We start from the raw sequence: 16,376 nt of genomic DNA on the forward strand, positions 1-16,376 counted from the left end.
AACACCCTGTGTAGTTACATATCTGGGGTTGGCTGTGAGCTCCTGACTTCTTGTCTTGGGTATCCTAAGCACTGGAATTACCAGCACTTGCCTGGTATGTCGGTTAACACCAGGTTCATAAAAACAAAAGGTTTCTGGAGTTCCGAAGTTTTCTTCAGAGCTGAAAAGTAGCTCTCTACTGTGTTCTTTGCTCTGGGGGATGGCCAGTGACTTAGATGAGTTTTTGTAGGTGAGGTAAACTTGACCCTAAAGTAGTATTACTGTCTTTTCCTTGCCTCAGGTTCATCTGGCTCATCGGGAGCAAGTGGCATTGTACGTGGACCTAGATGATGTCGCTGAAGATGACCCTGAGTTGGTCGACTCAATTTGCGAGAATGCCAAGCGCTACTCAAAGCTGTTTGCTGATGTTGTACAAGAGCTTCTGCCTGAGTACAAGGAGAAGGAGGTAGGTTGCTGGTTTCTGAGCTCTCCTGCCTGGTGCCCGCTATACTTTTTGGTTTTTCAAGACAGCGTTTCTCTGTAGTTTTGGTGCCTGTGTTGCAACTCGCTCTGTAGACCAGGCTGACCTTGAACTCACTGGGATCTGCCTCCTGAGTGCTGGGATTAAAGGCGTGAGCCACCACCACCTGGCCTACTCTTTCTATCTTGCCCCTCACGTTTCCTGTTTTTAGGTGGTGAATAAAGATGTCCTGGATGTTTACATTGAGCACCGACTGATGATGGAACAGCGGAGCAGAGACCCAGGGGCAGTCCGGAACCCTCAAAACCAGTATCCTTCCGAGCTCATGCGGAGATTGTGAGTGTCTTGGTGGGCAAGATTGGGGACTTGTTCTCCAGGACCTTGCTGACAAACGTTTCCTTCTCTTAGCGAGTTGTATTTCCAAGGCCCAAGTAGCAGCAAGCCTCGGGTGATCCGGGAAGTGCGGGCTGATTCTGTGGGGAAATTGGTAACTGTGCGTGGGATTGTCACTCGTGTCTCTGAAGTCAAGCCCCGGATGGTGGTGGCCACATACACTTGTGATCAGTGTGGGGCAGAGACTTACCAGCCGGTATGTATACAGTAGGGAACAAGAAAATACTTGTCTGGGTTCATTGTTCTTGAAATAAATAATTGTTTCACTGATTATAATCTGTCATTTTCTCTCTCTGACTATTGCAACAATTGCTGCAGGATTCATTTTTAATTCTTTGGTAGTGGTCTGATCTCTAGTCATTTTGTTTTATCAATGTCTCTGCTTGACTCAGAATATTTCAATGGGTTCTTACACTTTCAGAATGTCTTGTCACAGCAGGAATGATTCCTGTGGTGATTGTAAGGGGCTTTTGATTTCCTATTTCCGTTCCTTTCTAGATTCAGTCTCCCACCTTCATGCCTCTGATCATGTGCCCCAGCCAGGAGTGCCAAACCAATCGCTCAGGAGGGCGGTTATACCTGCAGACTCGTGGTTCCAAATTTGTTAAGTTCCAGGAAATGAAGATTCAAGAACATGTGAGTTTGGGGGAGGTGAATCCTGCCATGGTTGTGAAATGGAAGAAAGAAAGAGGAGTGAAGGGCTGGGGGAGAGAAGTCATCTATAGTGGGAACAAGGTTAAACTAGAAGTTTCATGCTTGCTTTTAGGTAGAAAGTCGAGCAGTGATTGAAATTTTCTGGTTGAGTTGGAAGATAAGAGCTCAGCTTCCCTCCTGGAGTCTTCTAGGCTGGGGTGCTGTGTCTTACCATAGAATTGGCTTCTGAGGCAATGGTCTATGGGTCAGGTCCCTGTCTGCCTCACTTTTCTCCTTGTCTCATGTCCTGTGCTCTGACCCAACCTCCTAGAGTGATCAAGTTCCTGTGGGGAATATCCCTCGTAGCATCACAGTGGTTTTACAAGGAGAGAACACAAGGACTGCCCAGCCTGGTGACCATGTCAGTGTCACTGGAATCTTCTTGCCAGTCCTGAGGACAGGATTCCAACAGATGGCACAGGTGAGGGAGTTTGAAATGAGGGAATAGTTCCGTTCCGCTCATCCACCCACTTACTGTCTTCACACCCTTAGAAAAGTAAAACCAGTCATATGGAACTTGTGGTTGTTAAGAAACTCTTAGGGGTTCTGGTGATGGATGGTTAAAGGGAAGCCATTCTTCTGCCCAGGGTTTACTCTCAGAAACATTCCTGGAAGCCCACCGGATTGTGAAGATGACTAAAAGTGAGGATGACGCAGCTGGGGCCGGAGAGCTGAGCCGGGAGGAGCTGAAGCAGATTGCAGGTGAGGGGCCACAAGGTTGAGCTGATAGCGGAGTTTTATCCTAGCTTTTGTCTCGGGAAATGCAATGGCTTAACTTTCTACAGAGGAGGATTTCTATGAAAAGCTGGCTGCTTCTATTGCTCCGGAGATCTACGGGCACGAAGATGTGAAGAAGGCACTGTTGCTGCTGCTGGTGGGTGGTGTAGACCAGTCTCCTCAAGGCATGAAGATCAGGGGTAAGGGACAAAGGAGAGACTGGAGAGACTGGAAGTTGTTTGGGAGGGTGAGAAGGGATCGGATGAGTAAGTGTTCTGTGAAGGACAACTTAGGAGTTGATGACTTGGCTTCACGGTTGTTGATGTCTTAGAAGAAATAGTAGGGGTTTGGGAGGGGAACCAGGTCTCAAGTGCTCTTCTCTGTTGGTCGACAACTTGGGATGAGCGTGTCATTTAGGCTTCCTTCCCATTTTCTAGGAAACATTCACATCTGCCTTATGGGAGATCCTGGTGTGGCCAAATCTCAGCTCCTATCTTATATTGATCGTCTGGCCCCACGAAGTGAGTGTGGGCAGGGATAGGGCTTTGTGTTTGTTTGAAACACTAAGGCCTCTGGAAGGCCTGGGCAAGTGATTCCTTCCTTCAACAGTCTGCTGTTTCTCTTTGCAGGTCAGTACACAACAGGCCGGGGCTCCTCTGGAGTGGGGCTGACAGCAGCTGTGCTGAGAGACTCTGTGAGTGGGGAACTCACCTTAGAGGGTGGTGCCCTGGTGCTGGCTGACCAGGGCGTGTGCTGCATTGATGAGTTTGACAAAATGGCCGAAGCTGACCGCACAGCCATCCATGAGGTCATGGAGCAGCAGACCATCTCCATTGCCAAGGCAGGAATTCTCACCACACTGAATGCCCGATGCTCTATCCTGGCTGCTGCCAACCCTGCCTATGGGCGATACAACCCCCGCCGAAGCTTAGAGCAGAACATACAGCTTCCCGCTGCTCTACTTTCCCGATTCGACCTTCTCTGGCTGATTCAGGACCGGCCTGACCGAGACAATGACCTCCGGTGAATAAAGTACAATACCCATAGAGACAGCCCATTTTAGTGGTTTGCAGGGAGGAAGGTAAAATCAGAAAGCCACTCAACTTGTCTGCGTGGACACATCAAATACTATTCTTGTCTATAGTTACTAGGGAGATGGAAGATGTTGAGGGTTTCTTGGGAGGCCTGTCTCTGCCATGTTATGTAGAAGAGGTGGGGCTAAGAAGGGGTCCTGAGTCAGAACCTTAAGGTGTATTGCTCTTAATGTTGCCTGTGTTCTCTCCAGGTTGGCCCAGCACATCACCTATGTCCACCAGCACAGCCGGCAGCCCCCTGCCCAGTTTGAACCTTTGGACATGAAGCTTATGAGGTGGGTAGGGAGTGAACCCAGGGCTCACTTTTGTAGCCTAGCCGTACAAGGCAAGGCATCATCAGAAGTTGTTTTTCTGGCTTGGGGTGATGAAGCAGCAGGCTGTAATCCTAGCTACCGTGGAGACAGGAGGATCTTTAGAGATATTTTGGCAATGTCTCCAAAAATTACCCCCTACCCCATACATTCTTCATCATCTTGTCCTTGGGGTGAGGCAGGTACAGCTTCTTGGCCATGTCTGCTCCTGTGGCATAGCTATGGCTCAGAGCATCTCCGTGATCTTCAGGTTTCTGAATTCTTTTCACCAGGTCTCTGAAGTCTTTCTCCTTTGTGACACGTTCAGGGGGGCTAGGTCATCCCAGTGCAGATGGATTTGTGTTGCTTTTGCAAATGTCATTTTCCTAAAAACCTGGAAGTTACTTGAGCACTGGCAGCCCTGTTTGGAGAAGTCCCTCAGTGATGCCTAAGCAAATAGCTATCCACCTCCTGCATGAAGTATTAAGTAGGGAATGCATAAAGCAAGCTATGTTCTGCTTTCCCACAAGCCTTGTTTCCCACAGACGGTACATAGCCATGTGCCAAGAGAGGCAGCCCACAGTGCCTGAATCTCTGGCTGACTACATCACAGCAGCATATGTGGAGATGAGGCGAGAGGCCCGGGCCAGTAAGGATGCCACCTATACTTCTGCCCGGACCCTGCTGGCCATTCTCCGACTTTCTACTGCTCTGGTGAGTGATGTGTCCCTGTCAGCTGGAAGGCTGACCCTTGACAGCCACCTCACCTTAATGGTGGCCCTCAGGCTGCCTGCTCCCTCCCTCCCACCGCCCTGCTGGGGCTAAAGTGCTGACAGTGCAGATAGTGGTCCTCTCTGTGCTACCGCACTGTGGGTACTTGCTGCTCCAGCAGGGCACGTACAACAGCCACGGAGGGAAAGGCTGCTTGCTACTTCAATCCAAGAGGGGCAGAAGTGTCCTAGGTACATGGTCTTAGAAATCTCCATTCTGTCCTTCCCTCTTGGACCTTAGTCATGGGGGCTCCAAAGTGCTGTTCGTGCAGGTAGTGTAATTACCTGACCTACTGCTGAGCTAGCACTTCCCGAGCCCCCAGGACACAACCTCTCTGACAGTGGCCCTAGCTGAGCTCCCCAGGCTCCATTTGTCATGATGGGGAACCTAGTGGAGTTCAGAAGGGTCTGGTCTCCCTCACAGGACAGATGAACACCCACCGGGACTGGCCAGTGTTGAGAGGCGGAGACTTGGGCAATTGCTGGAAGCTGCCCTGGGCATTGCACTTGTCTCGGTCTGACAGTGCCGGCCCAACACTGCAGATGTGGGGGGCAGGGAAGAGTCCCCACTTTTGTTCTATGAGTAGGCAAACATGGCTTGCCCAGCCTTAAAGCTGGAGCAAAGAAGCTTTTTGACTTCATCCCCCTCCTCCCCTCCTCTCCCCATCTTGTCCCTGCCTTCCCCCCTAGGCTCGCCTCCGGATGGTAGACATTGTGGAAAAGGAAGATGTAAATGAAGCCATAAGGCTGATGGAGATGTCAAAAGACTCCCTTCTAGGTGAAAAGGGACAAACATCTAGGTGAGTATCTTAAGAATGAATTTGGGCCACTTGACTTTATTCACTAGCTTTGAGCTGGTCACTAGTTTCTACAACTCATAAACATACAAGTTGGACCTGAGGATTTTAATGTTGACTGCTGTTCTGTTTGCTTAGCCCTGCCTCCTGACATTTTCCATCCATGTGTTTCAGGACCCAGAGGCCAGCAGATGTGATATTTGCCACAGTCCGTGAATTGGTCTCAGGGGGACGAAGTGTCCGTTTTTCTGAGGCTGAGCAGCGCTGCATATCACGTGGTTTCACACCAGCCCAATTCCAGGCAGCTCTGGATGAGTATGAGGAGCTAAATGTCTGGCAGGTCAATACTTCTCGGACACGGATCACTTTTGTCTGATGGCCAGCTTTGAGGCTCACCTTTGTCTGATGGCCAGCTTTTAAGGCCCTGCTGCCCACCCCAGAGAATGCCCTGGATGCCCCACAGATGAAGATCCCATTTTCCTATGCTGCACTTTTTTATTCTGCTGTTAATAAAGTGTTTTGAATACCTCCTGTTTGGGCCTGGCTTCTGTTAAGATGGCATTGGGGAATGGGCTAACACCATGATTCCAATGCAAGTTTATTCTACCTTGCCCATGTAACTAGGGTGTGACAAGGACTGAATGGAGCCTGTAGGGTTCTTGCTACTTTTTTTTCCTAGTCTAAAGTCCTGAGCCTTACTATGTGCTATTCAAGCTGAGAGGTGCAGTGCCTCCGGCCCACTCACTTCTTGAAATGTTCCCACTGTGGCCATCCTTTTTAAATCCCCACCTCCCTCAGAGGGTGGTGAAATGGGAGATGAAGGATGACATGAAAAGTAGCACCTGGCACAGGAAATGACTTAGGTGGGAGTCTCACAGGTAGGTTGAAGTGTTAAGGCTGAGATGTGAAGAAATCATTCCCCTTGGTACTTTACAGTGTTCATAGGACCAAGGATTTGAGTTATCCATAATTACAAAGATAGGCTTGGTACCCCTCCCCTTTCTAGCTCAGAAAGCAGTCGTGTCATTTCTGTGGACTGGCCTATGTAAATTGACATCCCAGAACTGGAAGCAAGCAGGCACTCCTACCACATTCTGTCTATCCAGACAAGGGTCACCTCAAGTCATTAAAAGGTGGTTGAGAAGTGCTCATGAATGGATTCTGCCTCTGAGCAAGGCTGCCTGGATTCCAAGTTGAGAAACCAATGTGGTGACTGGTAGGACAAAGCCACTGGAAGGGCTGCTAAGGGGCTGCTCTTTTATTAATGACAGTTTCTCTAAAGGGAATGTAGTGCCCAGTCCCAATGAACAGTTGTCTGAGCCCTGTACATCATCCCTTCCAGAACCTTCATCAGAAAAACAGTCCCCTCATTCGCCTGCCGATGCCTTGTCGGTCGTAGAGGACGTTGAACTTGTTCACAAACTGGTTCATTGTGTTGCACGTTTTGGTGATGGTGCCGAGGTAGGCCATGAGCCCCACGTCATTGCATTGCTGGGAGGGAACAGAGAGAACCAGTTCCCCAGGGATCCCTCACATTAGGGCCAAGGACAACTGAATTTCACCTCCTGCCTGCAAGAGTAATGGTGTGAGCCCCACCTCCCCATCGAGGGTATTAACACTCACATCATAAAAGTCTGTCTTGAACTTGTCTGTGCTGAGAACCGGAAGGCAGTGACAGAGGGCGTAGGCCTCCCGCAGGATCTCATGGTTGAAGGGAACCTCTCCTAAGGGTAAAATGAGGCTGCACTGATGTGGATGCTGTCACTTCTCCAGGAGGGAGGGAAACAGTTAAAAGTGACAGAGAGGCACCTGTCCTACCTGCTTCAGAGGCCTTGACATATTCTAAAATGAGCTTCACACGGCTGTGCAGCATCTTGATGGCACTATGCTGAGCTATCAGGTGTTCAGCCACTGCAGGGGAACAGGGTGAATGAAAGAAGGTACGTGACCACAACCACCCACACTTCCAAAGAATTCACCCCCCTTACCAGTGGAATTCTCCCCACTGCCTGTTGCTGTCATCCGGGCCACATGGTCTACACCGATACGTTCAGCTTCCTCAGTAGCCAGCGTATAAGTGAGCTCAGCAAACAGCATTGTGGCCTGCAGGGTAAAGGGTTCCCACACAGGGAGAGTCAGAATCGGGAAACAGGGCTGGGCAGATGGCTGAGCGGGTAGAGGGCACTTGTGGCACAAATCTGAGGATCTGTGTTTAGATCCTCAGAACCCACACTAAGCTAGATATGGTAGATATCCCACTCCTACAGCAAGATGGGAAGGAGAGACAGAATTCCCAGAAGTTCACAGGCCAACCAGCCTGGCAAACAAGAGATCCTGTCTCAAACACAGTAGAAAGCTGGGACGGACACCCAGGGTTGTCCTGTGACTGCACACATGTGCATGGCATGCAGGAAACAGACTAAAAGCAGGATTTGAAGGCTGCAGGGTAGGTATTACCTCTCCATTGATTATATCGATGACAGACTCAAAAACGCTGACAGGAAGCTGTAAAGCAAATAGAGACAGCAACTTACTAAGGGCAAATGTACTTCAACTTACACACGTGCCAGGCTGGCCTTGAACTCACAATCCTCCTGCCTCAACCTCTTGAGTGCTAAGATTAAGTGGGTCACCACACTTGGCTCACATTTTCTCTCTATTTTCCCCAAAAACCTACTGGATAGGTTTTACCCACATTACATATGAAAATGCCACTTCAGAGATGATGTCATACACCTGATGGGGAAACTGCAGCATTCTCTAATACAGATGATGTCACAGAGTAAATTATAGCAGAGCATGAGGATAAAACGCAGACATAGCGGTAGATGATCAAGACAAAGGGGACCCAGCAATACTCACATCTGTGTGCTTGGTCATGGGGTTCAACTTCAGAAAGAGGGGACTCTCAATGATCTCGCATACCTGGAAGAAAAGACAGGTCCCAGAAAAAAGTCAATTTTTCTTCCCCTCATCTTCTGCTCTCTTCCCCAACATGTGCACATTTAAGCCTGTACCTGCTTATGGACGTGGATGTCGGAGGGGTCAGGCGGCCCCCCTGTGGTATACCAACCCAGAAACTCCAGCTCCTTGAACACCTGTTTAACTGGAGAAGGGGCCAGAGTAAACAATATTTCTTTAAACCTCTCTTCCTTAGTTTGATGGACCTGGTGTATTTTTTTCCCCCCTCATCAGCTCTTCCCTCCCTCCCCAAATTTTGGCTCCGTTTAGAATAAAGACCTTTCTATTCTGCCATCTCTCATCCTTTACTTGCTGAAGATAACCTTTTACTTCTGATCCTCCTGCCTCCACCTCCTGGTTTATATGGTTCTTGAGGACTGAACTCTGGGCTTCCTGCATGTTAGGGCAAGCACTCTACCTACTGTCCTACATCCCCAACCCTTTTATCTTAAAACCAAACCAAACAAAAAAATCTCCCCACTTCTCTTTCCCACCCACTTCCATTCCCCTCTCACACTGCTCCTCCTTGGTGTAATAATATTCCTTGTCAATGATAATCTTCTCTTCCACGGTGTGGGACAGCAGCTCAAAGGAGTTCATCACTTCGATATTCCGCCCCTCCTGCTTCCCGATCAAAGCCCCAATCACTGAGAGGAGAGAAGCACACGGAAAACAGGTGAGGTACAGGGCAGCCAAAACCTTTCCTAATAACCAGGCTCTGAGGTCAGTGTGGATCAATGATTGGGGAAACTAATTTGGAAGAAAGGGGAGGCAGAGGAAAAGTGATTGGAGGAGGTCTCCAAGAGGAGGGTTTGAGATTTACACACAACACTCACCCTGCATAGGCCGCCCCTCCTGGGAGCGCATGCGGATCCAGTGGTCTGAGATGTTGAGGATGACAAGGGGATGGAGAGCGACAGAAACACTCCCAGTCACTCCGGAGGCCATCACGCTGGGCACTGTTAAAGGTGAAAGGAAAACATAGCGGGTGAAAGCTCGGGCCCACACATTCTCTCCTAGACATGGGAATAAGGGACCGGCAGAGCCGGGCCGTCCATCCCTGCCCGCAAGTTATCCTGGGAGAGATGTTGCTTCTCCCAGGCTTAAGAAGTACTCAAGATACTCCGCAAGGGAGACTCCAGAAGTCGCTCCGCACAGCCCGTTACCTGCTGCATCCACCTCCATGCCGCTGCTGCCTCCGCTCCCGTTCGCCGCCGCTGCCGCCGCCGCCGCCGCCGCCATTTTCCCCGCGCCCGCCAGCCACGGCCCGCCCCCTTCCTTCCCGGCTTCCGTCGGCGAGCGGCGCATGCTCAGTATGTGCTTGGTGCTGCTGAAGGGCGGGGCATCTGCCAGTACTTGTTAGCCCTGGATGCCCGAGAGTGTGTTGTGCTGTGTTGCTGTTGCTGTTACCGGCTCTCATGTAACCCAGCCTGGCCTTGAGCTCTGTATTGTGTATCTGAGGATGACTTCGAACTTTGATCCTCCTGCCATCACTTGCTTGTTGAGGTAGGATCTCACTGTGTAGCCCAGCTGCCTGGGAACTTGCTATTAGAGCGGGCTGACTTCAGACTCACAGAAAGCCACCTGCCTCTGCCTCCTGAGTGATACGATTGTGTGTGCGCCACCATGCCCAGCAAACCTAGCTTTTATGTGTGTCCTGGGGACTTAAACTCAGGCCCTAACACTTTACTCACTGACCCGTCTCCCCAGCTATGACCGCTCTTCAACTGTTCAGCTGCGTCTTCAGTTGCATAGCAACCTGACTCCATATGCAAGCTAGTGACTGCTACTGGGAAGACTTGGCGCACACAGTGGGATGGGTGCCAGGTGAATCTGGGGTCACTTCGGTGTGGGCATCTGCTGCTCACTGGCAGAACTTCTTCAGTGATCCAGCAACCCCATAGAAGTCTCCACCACTTTCCAGCAGTCAAGCAGGCATGCAGAGGACTCTTTAGCCATGAGGCGAACGGGAGCGGAGGGTGGGGGGGGAGCAGCTGCATGGAGGTGGATGCAAGCTGCCACCAGCAAACCACACAAGAGAAGCCTTTATCATGCCTGATTGTACCAACAGGGAAGGTGCAGAGTTGTGGTGGTTTGAATAAGAATGGCCCCCAGTGGGCTGGAAAGAGGGCTCAGTGGTTAAGAGTACTGACTGTTCTTCCAGAGGACTGAAGTTCAATTCCCAGTACCCACATGGTAGCCCACAACTGTCCATAACTCCAGTTGCAGGGAACCTGACACCCTCACACAGGCACACATGCAGGCAAAATACCAATGCACATAGAAGTAAATCTTTAAAAAAAAAAAAAAAAAGTCCCCTCCCCCCATTGACTCATATTAGTCACCAGGGAGTGGCACCATTGAACAAGATTAGGAGGATTAGGAGGTGTGGCTTTAATGGCAGAATTGTGTCACTGGGGGTGGGCTTTGAGGTTTCAAACGCCCATGCCAAGCCGTCTCTCAGCCCATGGATCAGGATGTAGCTCTCAGCTACTGTTCCAGTGGCTGCCTGCTGCCACTCTCCCAGCCATGATGATAATGGACTGAACCCTAAAACTGTAAGCAAGACCTCAGCTGAATGTTTTCTTTTTGGTAAGAGTTGCCTTGGTCATGGTGTCTCTTCACAGCAATAGAATGGTGACTAAGACAAGCTGGATCAACAAGTGAGGCTAAGCATCCTGCTTATATAGCCAAGAAAGAGTATTTGGCCCAGTCATTCATCTTGGGCTGATCATAGTCATTTGTTTACCAGTCAGTCACTGAAGTGTGTGTTTTGACCAATCATGGCCAAGCACCAGTTCACAGTAGTCCTTCCGCTAGGGAAAGGGCTCCCTTCCTGTCAAGGTGGAAATGACTATAGTTTCATATACAGTTCTTTGGGGCCTATGACAGCAAAATATCTGGTAGCAACTGTGTCAAACACACAGGTGGGGCTAAGTCTTCAGAAGCTTGGGAAATCATCTGCAATCTTTACACAACTGCCTCAAGGCCTCTGTTGAGTGTTGTAGGCAACTGATGCTGATATAAGGGCAGTCTGGCTAACTGTGAGGCCATAGTTCTTTTGTTTTGTTTTTGAGACAGGGTTTCTCTTGAAAGACCCTAGCCCTTCAGGCTTATACCCCCAAGCCTCAGGAAGAGAGAAACTTCAAGCACCAGGAAATGAGAAACTAAAAATCTAGTTCCCAGGGCAACCTGACTCAGCCACTACTCAATCACCCCTGTAACAGTATAACAATATAAAAAGATTTCTGTTAAGAGATGTGCTCAACTGTGACTGGGATAGTTGCAGGTGTTCCAGGAAGGACCACCATGACCTGTGTGTAAGCTCCACTCCCGCCCTGATACCCCCCTTGAGGTTTACGTAACTGTACCCCCTCTGTGATCACCCTGTGATCAGGCCATGAAATTGTATGGGAATTGTAATCTTATGGGTTTTGTAGGTTCTTCCTTTAAAAGCCCTTATTGGGCTGCAGTAAGATGCAGCTCTTGCTCTTACGAGCAGAGTTTGCCCTTCTGTACAGAAGCCAATAAAATCCTCATGCTGTTGCATCAACTGGACTGGAGTCTGGGTTCTTGGGGCGCCCACTTGAGACCCTAAACTTTGGGGTCCAACACTCTGTGTAGCTTTGGAGCCTGTCATGGAACTCACTCTGTAGCCCAGGCTGGCCTCGAACTCACAGAGATCCGCCTGCCTGTGCCTCCCAAGTGCTGGGATTAAAGGCATACGCCACCACCGCCTGGCCGGAGGCAATAGTTCTGCAGCGGTGGCGGCGGCGGCGGCACACACTTTTAATCCCAGCACTCTCTCTTTCTATCTGATATTTTCTTATTCCTGTGTCCTCCACCTAAGAACCCTTCGAAAGATGGGAACAGGTCAGAGCTGGACTTCCAGCAGACTCCCACAGGTTATACAGTCCAAACAAACTTATAAAGTTGACAGATGTCTTTTACCTGCTCAAACATAAAACAAAAAATCATCTTTGGCTGGCTTGCATACAATGCATAGTCCATGCTTGTATTAATGCAGATATGTATGTTATCTTTGAAAGTTGATGTATTTTCAGAATAAGGGGACCAGACACCAATGAAAATGGGTGGCCCAGGTGATCCAGCCTTTTAGAGTGCATCTGTTGCATTTTCCTCAGAGTTCCGCATTCAGAACAACATCAAGGCTGCTGCTAGCTGAGATGGTCCAGCTTCATAGGACTTCAGATAAGCTTTGTACTTTCCCATTACACAGAGACTGGACAACAAATGTTATAGTTAGTTTTCTTAGGACTTGACTATCATCTCAGTTTTCTCAGGGGCCTCTGGGGATGCCATCACACCCAGACAACAGGAAGCAGTCTAGCGAACACAACGCCCACATTCCCAAGAGGTGGGGTGGGTGGTTTTTGGTCATTTGGTGGGTTATGGATGTTTGTCATTATTTAATGGAGATACAGGAATATAGGATAAAAAGACAACTATTCATCTCAAATATTTTACATTGGTATGGATATTTGTATGTTGATACCAATTTAATGTTATTTTTGCTAGAACATACTGTATATACATTTCTACTCTTGTTTAAGGTATTGTACCTATGCAGCTCATTTAACAACGTAATGTAAATTTCTAACCCTTGAAAGTTACTATTACATACTATTTAGGATAATAAAGAAATACAGGTTAGTAGTTAGTCACCTGTAAAAATCAAACTTGTCATTATGTTAGGTATGTTTTCAAGGTTAAACAGCCATTTTAGATACGTAGGTAATCTTCAAATGCTTCAGAGACCTACAGAGTATGGCATTTAAGATGTTTACTAACCTAAGGCTTTTCATGACAGACAAATCTGTTCCTGGCAGCACCAATCTACTTCATAAAAGGATGATGGGTGTTGAAGAACCTCCATATGGCATTTGCTTTCATTGTGGCAAAACTAGCCATTTGGGCAAGAAACTGCCCTTGCCTTGACTGCTGACAGTATGCTGTACAAATTGGACATGCAGGACACAAAGGAAAAGGACTGCTGAACTTTGCCAAGACAAGATGGGACAGTCCTTCAAAATTCCTGTTTCACAAAAAGGTCTGTCAGATATTCTAGGCCTATAGGCTGACGGTGAATGCCCCAATGGTGCAGAGCAACCATGGGTGACTGTCCAGGCAACCAAATGCTTCTGCATTTCTACAGTTTTGGAAGTTGCTTGCTCTGTACATCCTGTTTACTTAGGTAATATTATATCCTTCGTGGGTCCCTGATGGAGTTGAAGACTAGATAGTTACAGTTTTCCTTGTTACCAAATTCAGAAAATAAACATAAGAGATGTAAAGTTTATAAGGTTGAGAAACAAAAAAGTTTAAAGTGTTTATCTAAGAAAATGTTTTGAGGTCTAAAAAGATAATTTTGGGTTGGTAACAGAAGTTATGATAAAAAAGTAAATTAGGTACATGACTTTGGATTCACCAAGATAGAATAGAGAATGGAGTATTTTTGCTAAATTTGCTGAATGCAAATAAACTGAATATTGTAAATGTAATTCTTACTTGATAATTGCTCTTATTGTATATAGTCTTATTATGTTAAAGATAAAACCTTTCTTTTTTATTTAGACAAAAAGGGGGAAATGTTGCTGCATATTTGTTTAACTATGTAAAGAAATGTTGCATTTGTATAACTATGTAAAGATGTGTTGCTATTTTACCTTGCCTGCCTAAGGCATCTGATTGGTCTAATAAAAAGCTGAATAGCCAATAAAAGAAGACATATAGGTGGAACTTCCAGGCAGGGAGAGTAAGGAGGAGGAGGAATTTAGACTCAAGGAAGAAAGAAAAAGAGGTAACAGGGGGACACCAAGGGTCAGCCAGCCAGACACAGAGAAAGCAGGAAAATAGGACATACAGAATAAAAGAAAGGTTAAAAAGCCACTGAGGCAAAGTGTAGATTAATAGAAACTTGTTAAATTAAGTTAAAAGAACTAGTGGGACAAGCCTAAGCTAAACCCAAGCATTCAGAATTAATAATAAATCTCCGTGTCTTTATTTGGTTGGAGGCCCAAAGAAAATTCCAACTACATTATTCTCATTATTATTCTTATACTCATTACTACTCTTATTCTCATTATTAAGCTGAGAGTCTGGTTATGCATCATCCAAAGGCTTCCATTCCCTAAGCCATCTCACTAGCCCAAGGGGAGCATTTTATGTCAAACAAAGATTTTATTTGAAAAATCAGGCATGGTAGTGTACACCTTTAATCCCAACACTTGGAATACAGAAGCAAAAGGATCTCTGTGAGTTCCAGGCCAGCCTGGTCCACATAGCAAGTTCCAGACCAGCCAGAGTTGCATTGTGGTTAATTAATTAACTAAAAAATTTTATTTGAAAATGTTAGGCTTGGGACAAATCAGGCCATGCTAACAGCTGCTGTAAAAGAAATGACATTCAACTGCCAGGCGGTGATGGCGCACGCCTTTAATCCCAGCACTCGGGAGGCAGAGCCAGGAGGATCTCTGTGAGTTCGAGGCCAGCCTGGGCTACCAAGTGAGTTCCAGGAAAGGCGCAAAGCTACACAGAAAAACCCTGTCTCAGAAAAAAAAGAAAGAAAAAAGAAAAGAAATGAAATGACATGCACCATCCTGTGATCCTCACTTCCCCTAAGGAAGTGTACCAAGTGTCTAGCAATCAGTGGTTGCAGGTGGCACACCTCATATGATGGACACACATTAGCTAAAGAGCCAACTCTTTTCCTTTTTCCCTCACAACTGAGTTATAGGTGGTTGTGAGCCTACAGACATGGCTACTGGAAAATGACCTCCTGTCCTCTGGAATCGCAGCAGCATGTGCTCTTTACCACCATGCCATCCCTCCAGCCTCAAGCATATACTATTGACTATTCATTAATTACATGGAATGGGATTACCTGCCCCAACTGAAACTGGTAAAATGGGACACCACCCCTCACTCCTGTTAGTCTCCGTGGCCTGGAATATGTGAACTCCCATCACAATTACTGTGGCATTGACAATGCTTCTAATAAACCGTTTACCCCAAACCACAATCTGCCTCAGTGTTCCTCTTGAACCCCAAATGTGAGATGTTATAGGAAGCTCATTATAAATATGTATGTTAGTAAAGTAATTAATCATTATTTTTTTGAGACAAAGTTTTATTCTGCAATCTAGGCTGGCCTCAAACTCTTGGCTGTTCTCAGATTTCAGCCTCTAAAGCACTGGGATTAGAGATGTGTACCCCCAGGCCAGGTTCATAAGTGCAAAATCATTATTTATGTGAGACCTCTCACATAGCCCAGGCTGGCTTTGAACTCCATCTGTACCAAAGAATGATCTTGAATTCCTAATCTTTGTGTAGCCGCCTCCCAAATGCTGGGAATGAGTCCTGTGTCATCTTGTCTGATTTGTGCAGTGATGAGGATGGAACCCAGGGCTTCAGCCAGGTTAGGCAAGCATTCTAAAAACAAAGGTAAGGGTTGGCGAGGTGGATTAGCAGTTAAAAGCACTGACTGCTATACCAGAGGATCGGGTTCCATTCCCAGTAATCATGTCGTCCATCACAACCGTCTGTAACTGCAGTTCTAGAAGATGTGTTGACCTCATCTGACCTACACCTGCATCAGGTGGAGGTATGCACAAATACAAGCAGGGAAAACTTTCAAAAAGAAAAATCTTTTAAAAAACTGAGCTAGGGGCTGGAGAGAATGCTCAGCGGTTAAGAGCACTGGCTACACTGGGCAGTGGTGGCGCACGCCTTTAATCCCAGCACTTGGAACTCGGAGACAGGCGGATCTCTGTGAGTTCAAGGCCAGCCTGGTCTACACAGCGAGATCCAGGACAGGCACCAAAACTACACAGAGAAACCCTGTCTCGAAAGGAGAAGAAGGAGGAGGACAAAAAGGAGGAGAAGGTCTTTCTCTGGCATGCATGCAGGCAGAGCACTCATACCTTTAAAAAAATCTGAGCTAAACCTTCAGCCCCATGGTGCACATTTTTAAAATTTATTTATTTTTATTTTATGTGCATTGTTATTTTGCCTATATGTATGTCTGTTTGAGAGTGTCAGATCTTGGGGTTACAGACAGTTGCTAACTGCCATGTGGGTGCTGAGAATTGAACCCGGGTCATCTGGAAGAGTAGCCAGTGCTCTTAACCACTGAGCCATCTCTCCAGCCACCCCCCCACCCCCCGCTTTTTTTTTTTTTT

General features: G+C 47.4%; 2 protein-coding genes across 3 annotated transcripts in view; one reads left to right on the forward strand and one right to left on the reverse strand.

Moving 5' to 3' along the window:
• Mcm7 (minichromosome maintenance complex component 7) overlaps positions 1-5,633 on the forward strand; it is an 8,018-nt gene extending 2,385 nt beyond the window's left edge. For both annotated transcript variants that reach the window (XM_059249493.1, XM_059249494.1), the window contains exons 3-15: positions 281-445; positions 672-796; positions 869-1,049; positions 1,352-1,489; positions 1,818-1,967; positions 2,134-2,248; positions 2,332-2,463; positions 2,701-2,784; positions 2,893-3,286; positions 3,549-3,632; positions 4,193-4,361; positions 5,108-5,217; positions 5,389-5,633. In XM_059249493.1, the coding sequence (XP_059105476.1) occupies positions 281-445; positions 672-796; positions 869-1,049; positions 1,352-1,489; positions 1,818-1,967; positions 2,134-2,248; positions 2,332-2,463; positions 2,701-2,784; positions 2,893-3,286; positions 3,549-3,632; positions 4,193-4,361; positions 5,108-5,217; positions 5,389-5,590 (2,049 nt within the window). In that variant the 3' untranslated portion in view covers positions 5,591-5,633. The remainder of the gene's footprint in view (positions 1-280; positions 446-671; positions 797-868; positions 1,050-1,351; positions 1,490-1,817; positions 1,968-2,133; positions 2,249-2,331; positions 2,464-2,700; positions 2,785-2,892; positions 3,287-3,548; positions 3,633-4,192; positions 4,362-5,107; positions 5,218-5,388) is intronic.
• An 821-nt stretch (positions 5,634-6,454) lies between these two features.
• Cops6 (COP9 signalosome subunit 6) lies at positions 6,455-9,474 on the reverse strand. The gene is made up of 10 exons (XM_059249497.1): positions 9,342-9,474; positions 9,012-9,134; positions 8,691-8,822; positions 8,232-8,320; positions 8,077-8,139; positions 7,672-7,719; positions 7,203-7,317; positions 7,033-7,125; positions 6,838-6,938; positions 6,455-6,705 (listed from the first exon to the last, which is right to left on the reverse strand). Exons 1-10 carry the CDS (start codon positions 9,415-9,417, stop codon positions 6,565-6,567), a joined length of 981 nt encoding a protein of 326 aa, XP_059105480.1. The 5' UTR covers positions 9,418-9,474; the 3' UTR covers positions 6,455-6,564.
• Between the last annotated feature and the right edge of the window lie 6,902 nt (positions 9,475-16,376).

Source organism: Peromyscus eremicus, chromosome 23, assembly GCF_949786415.1.
Source record: "Peromyscus eremicus chromosome 23, PerEre_H2_v1, whole genome shotgun sequence".
NCBI lineage: Eukaryota > Metazoa > Chordata > Mammalia > Rodentia > Cricetidae > Peromyscus > Peromyscus eremicus.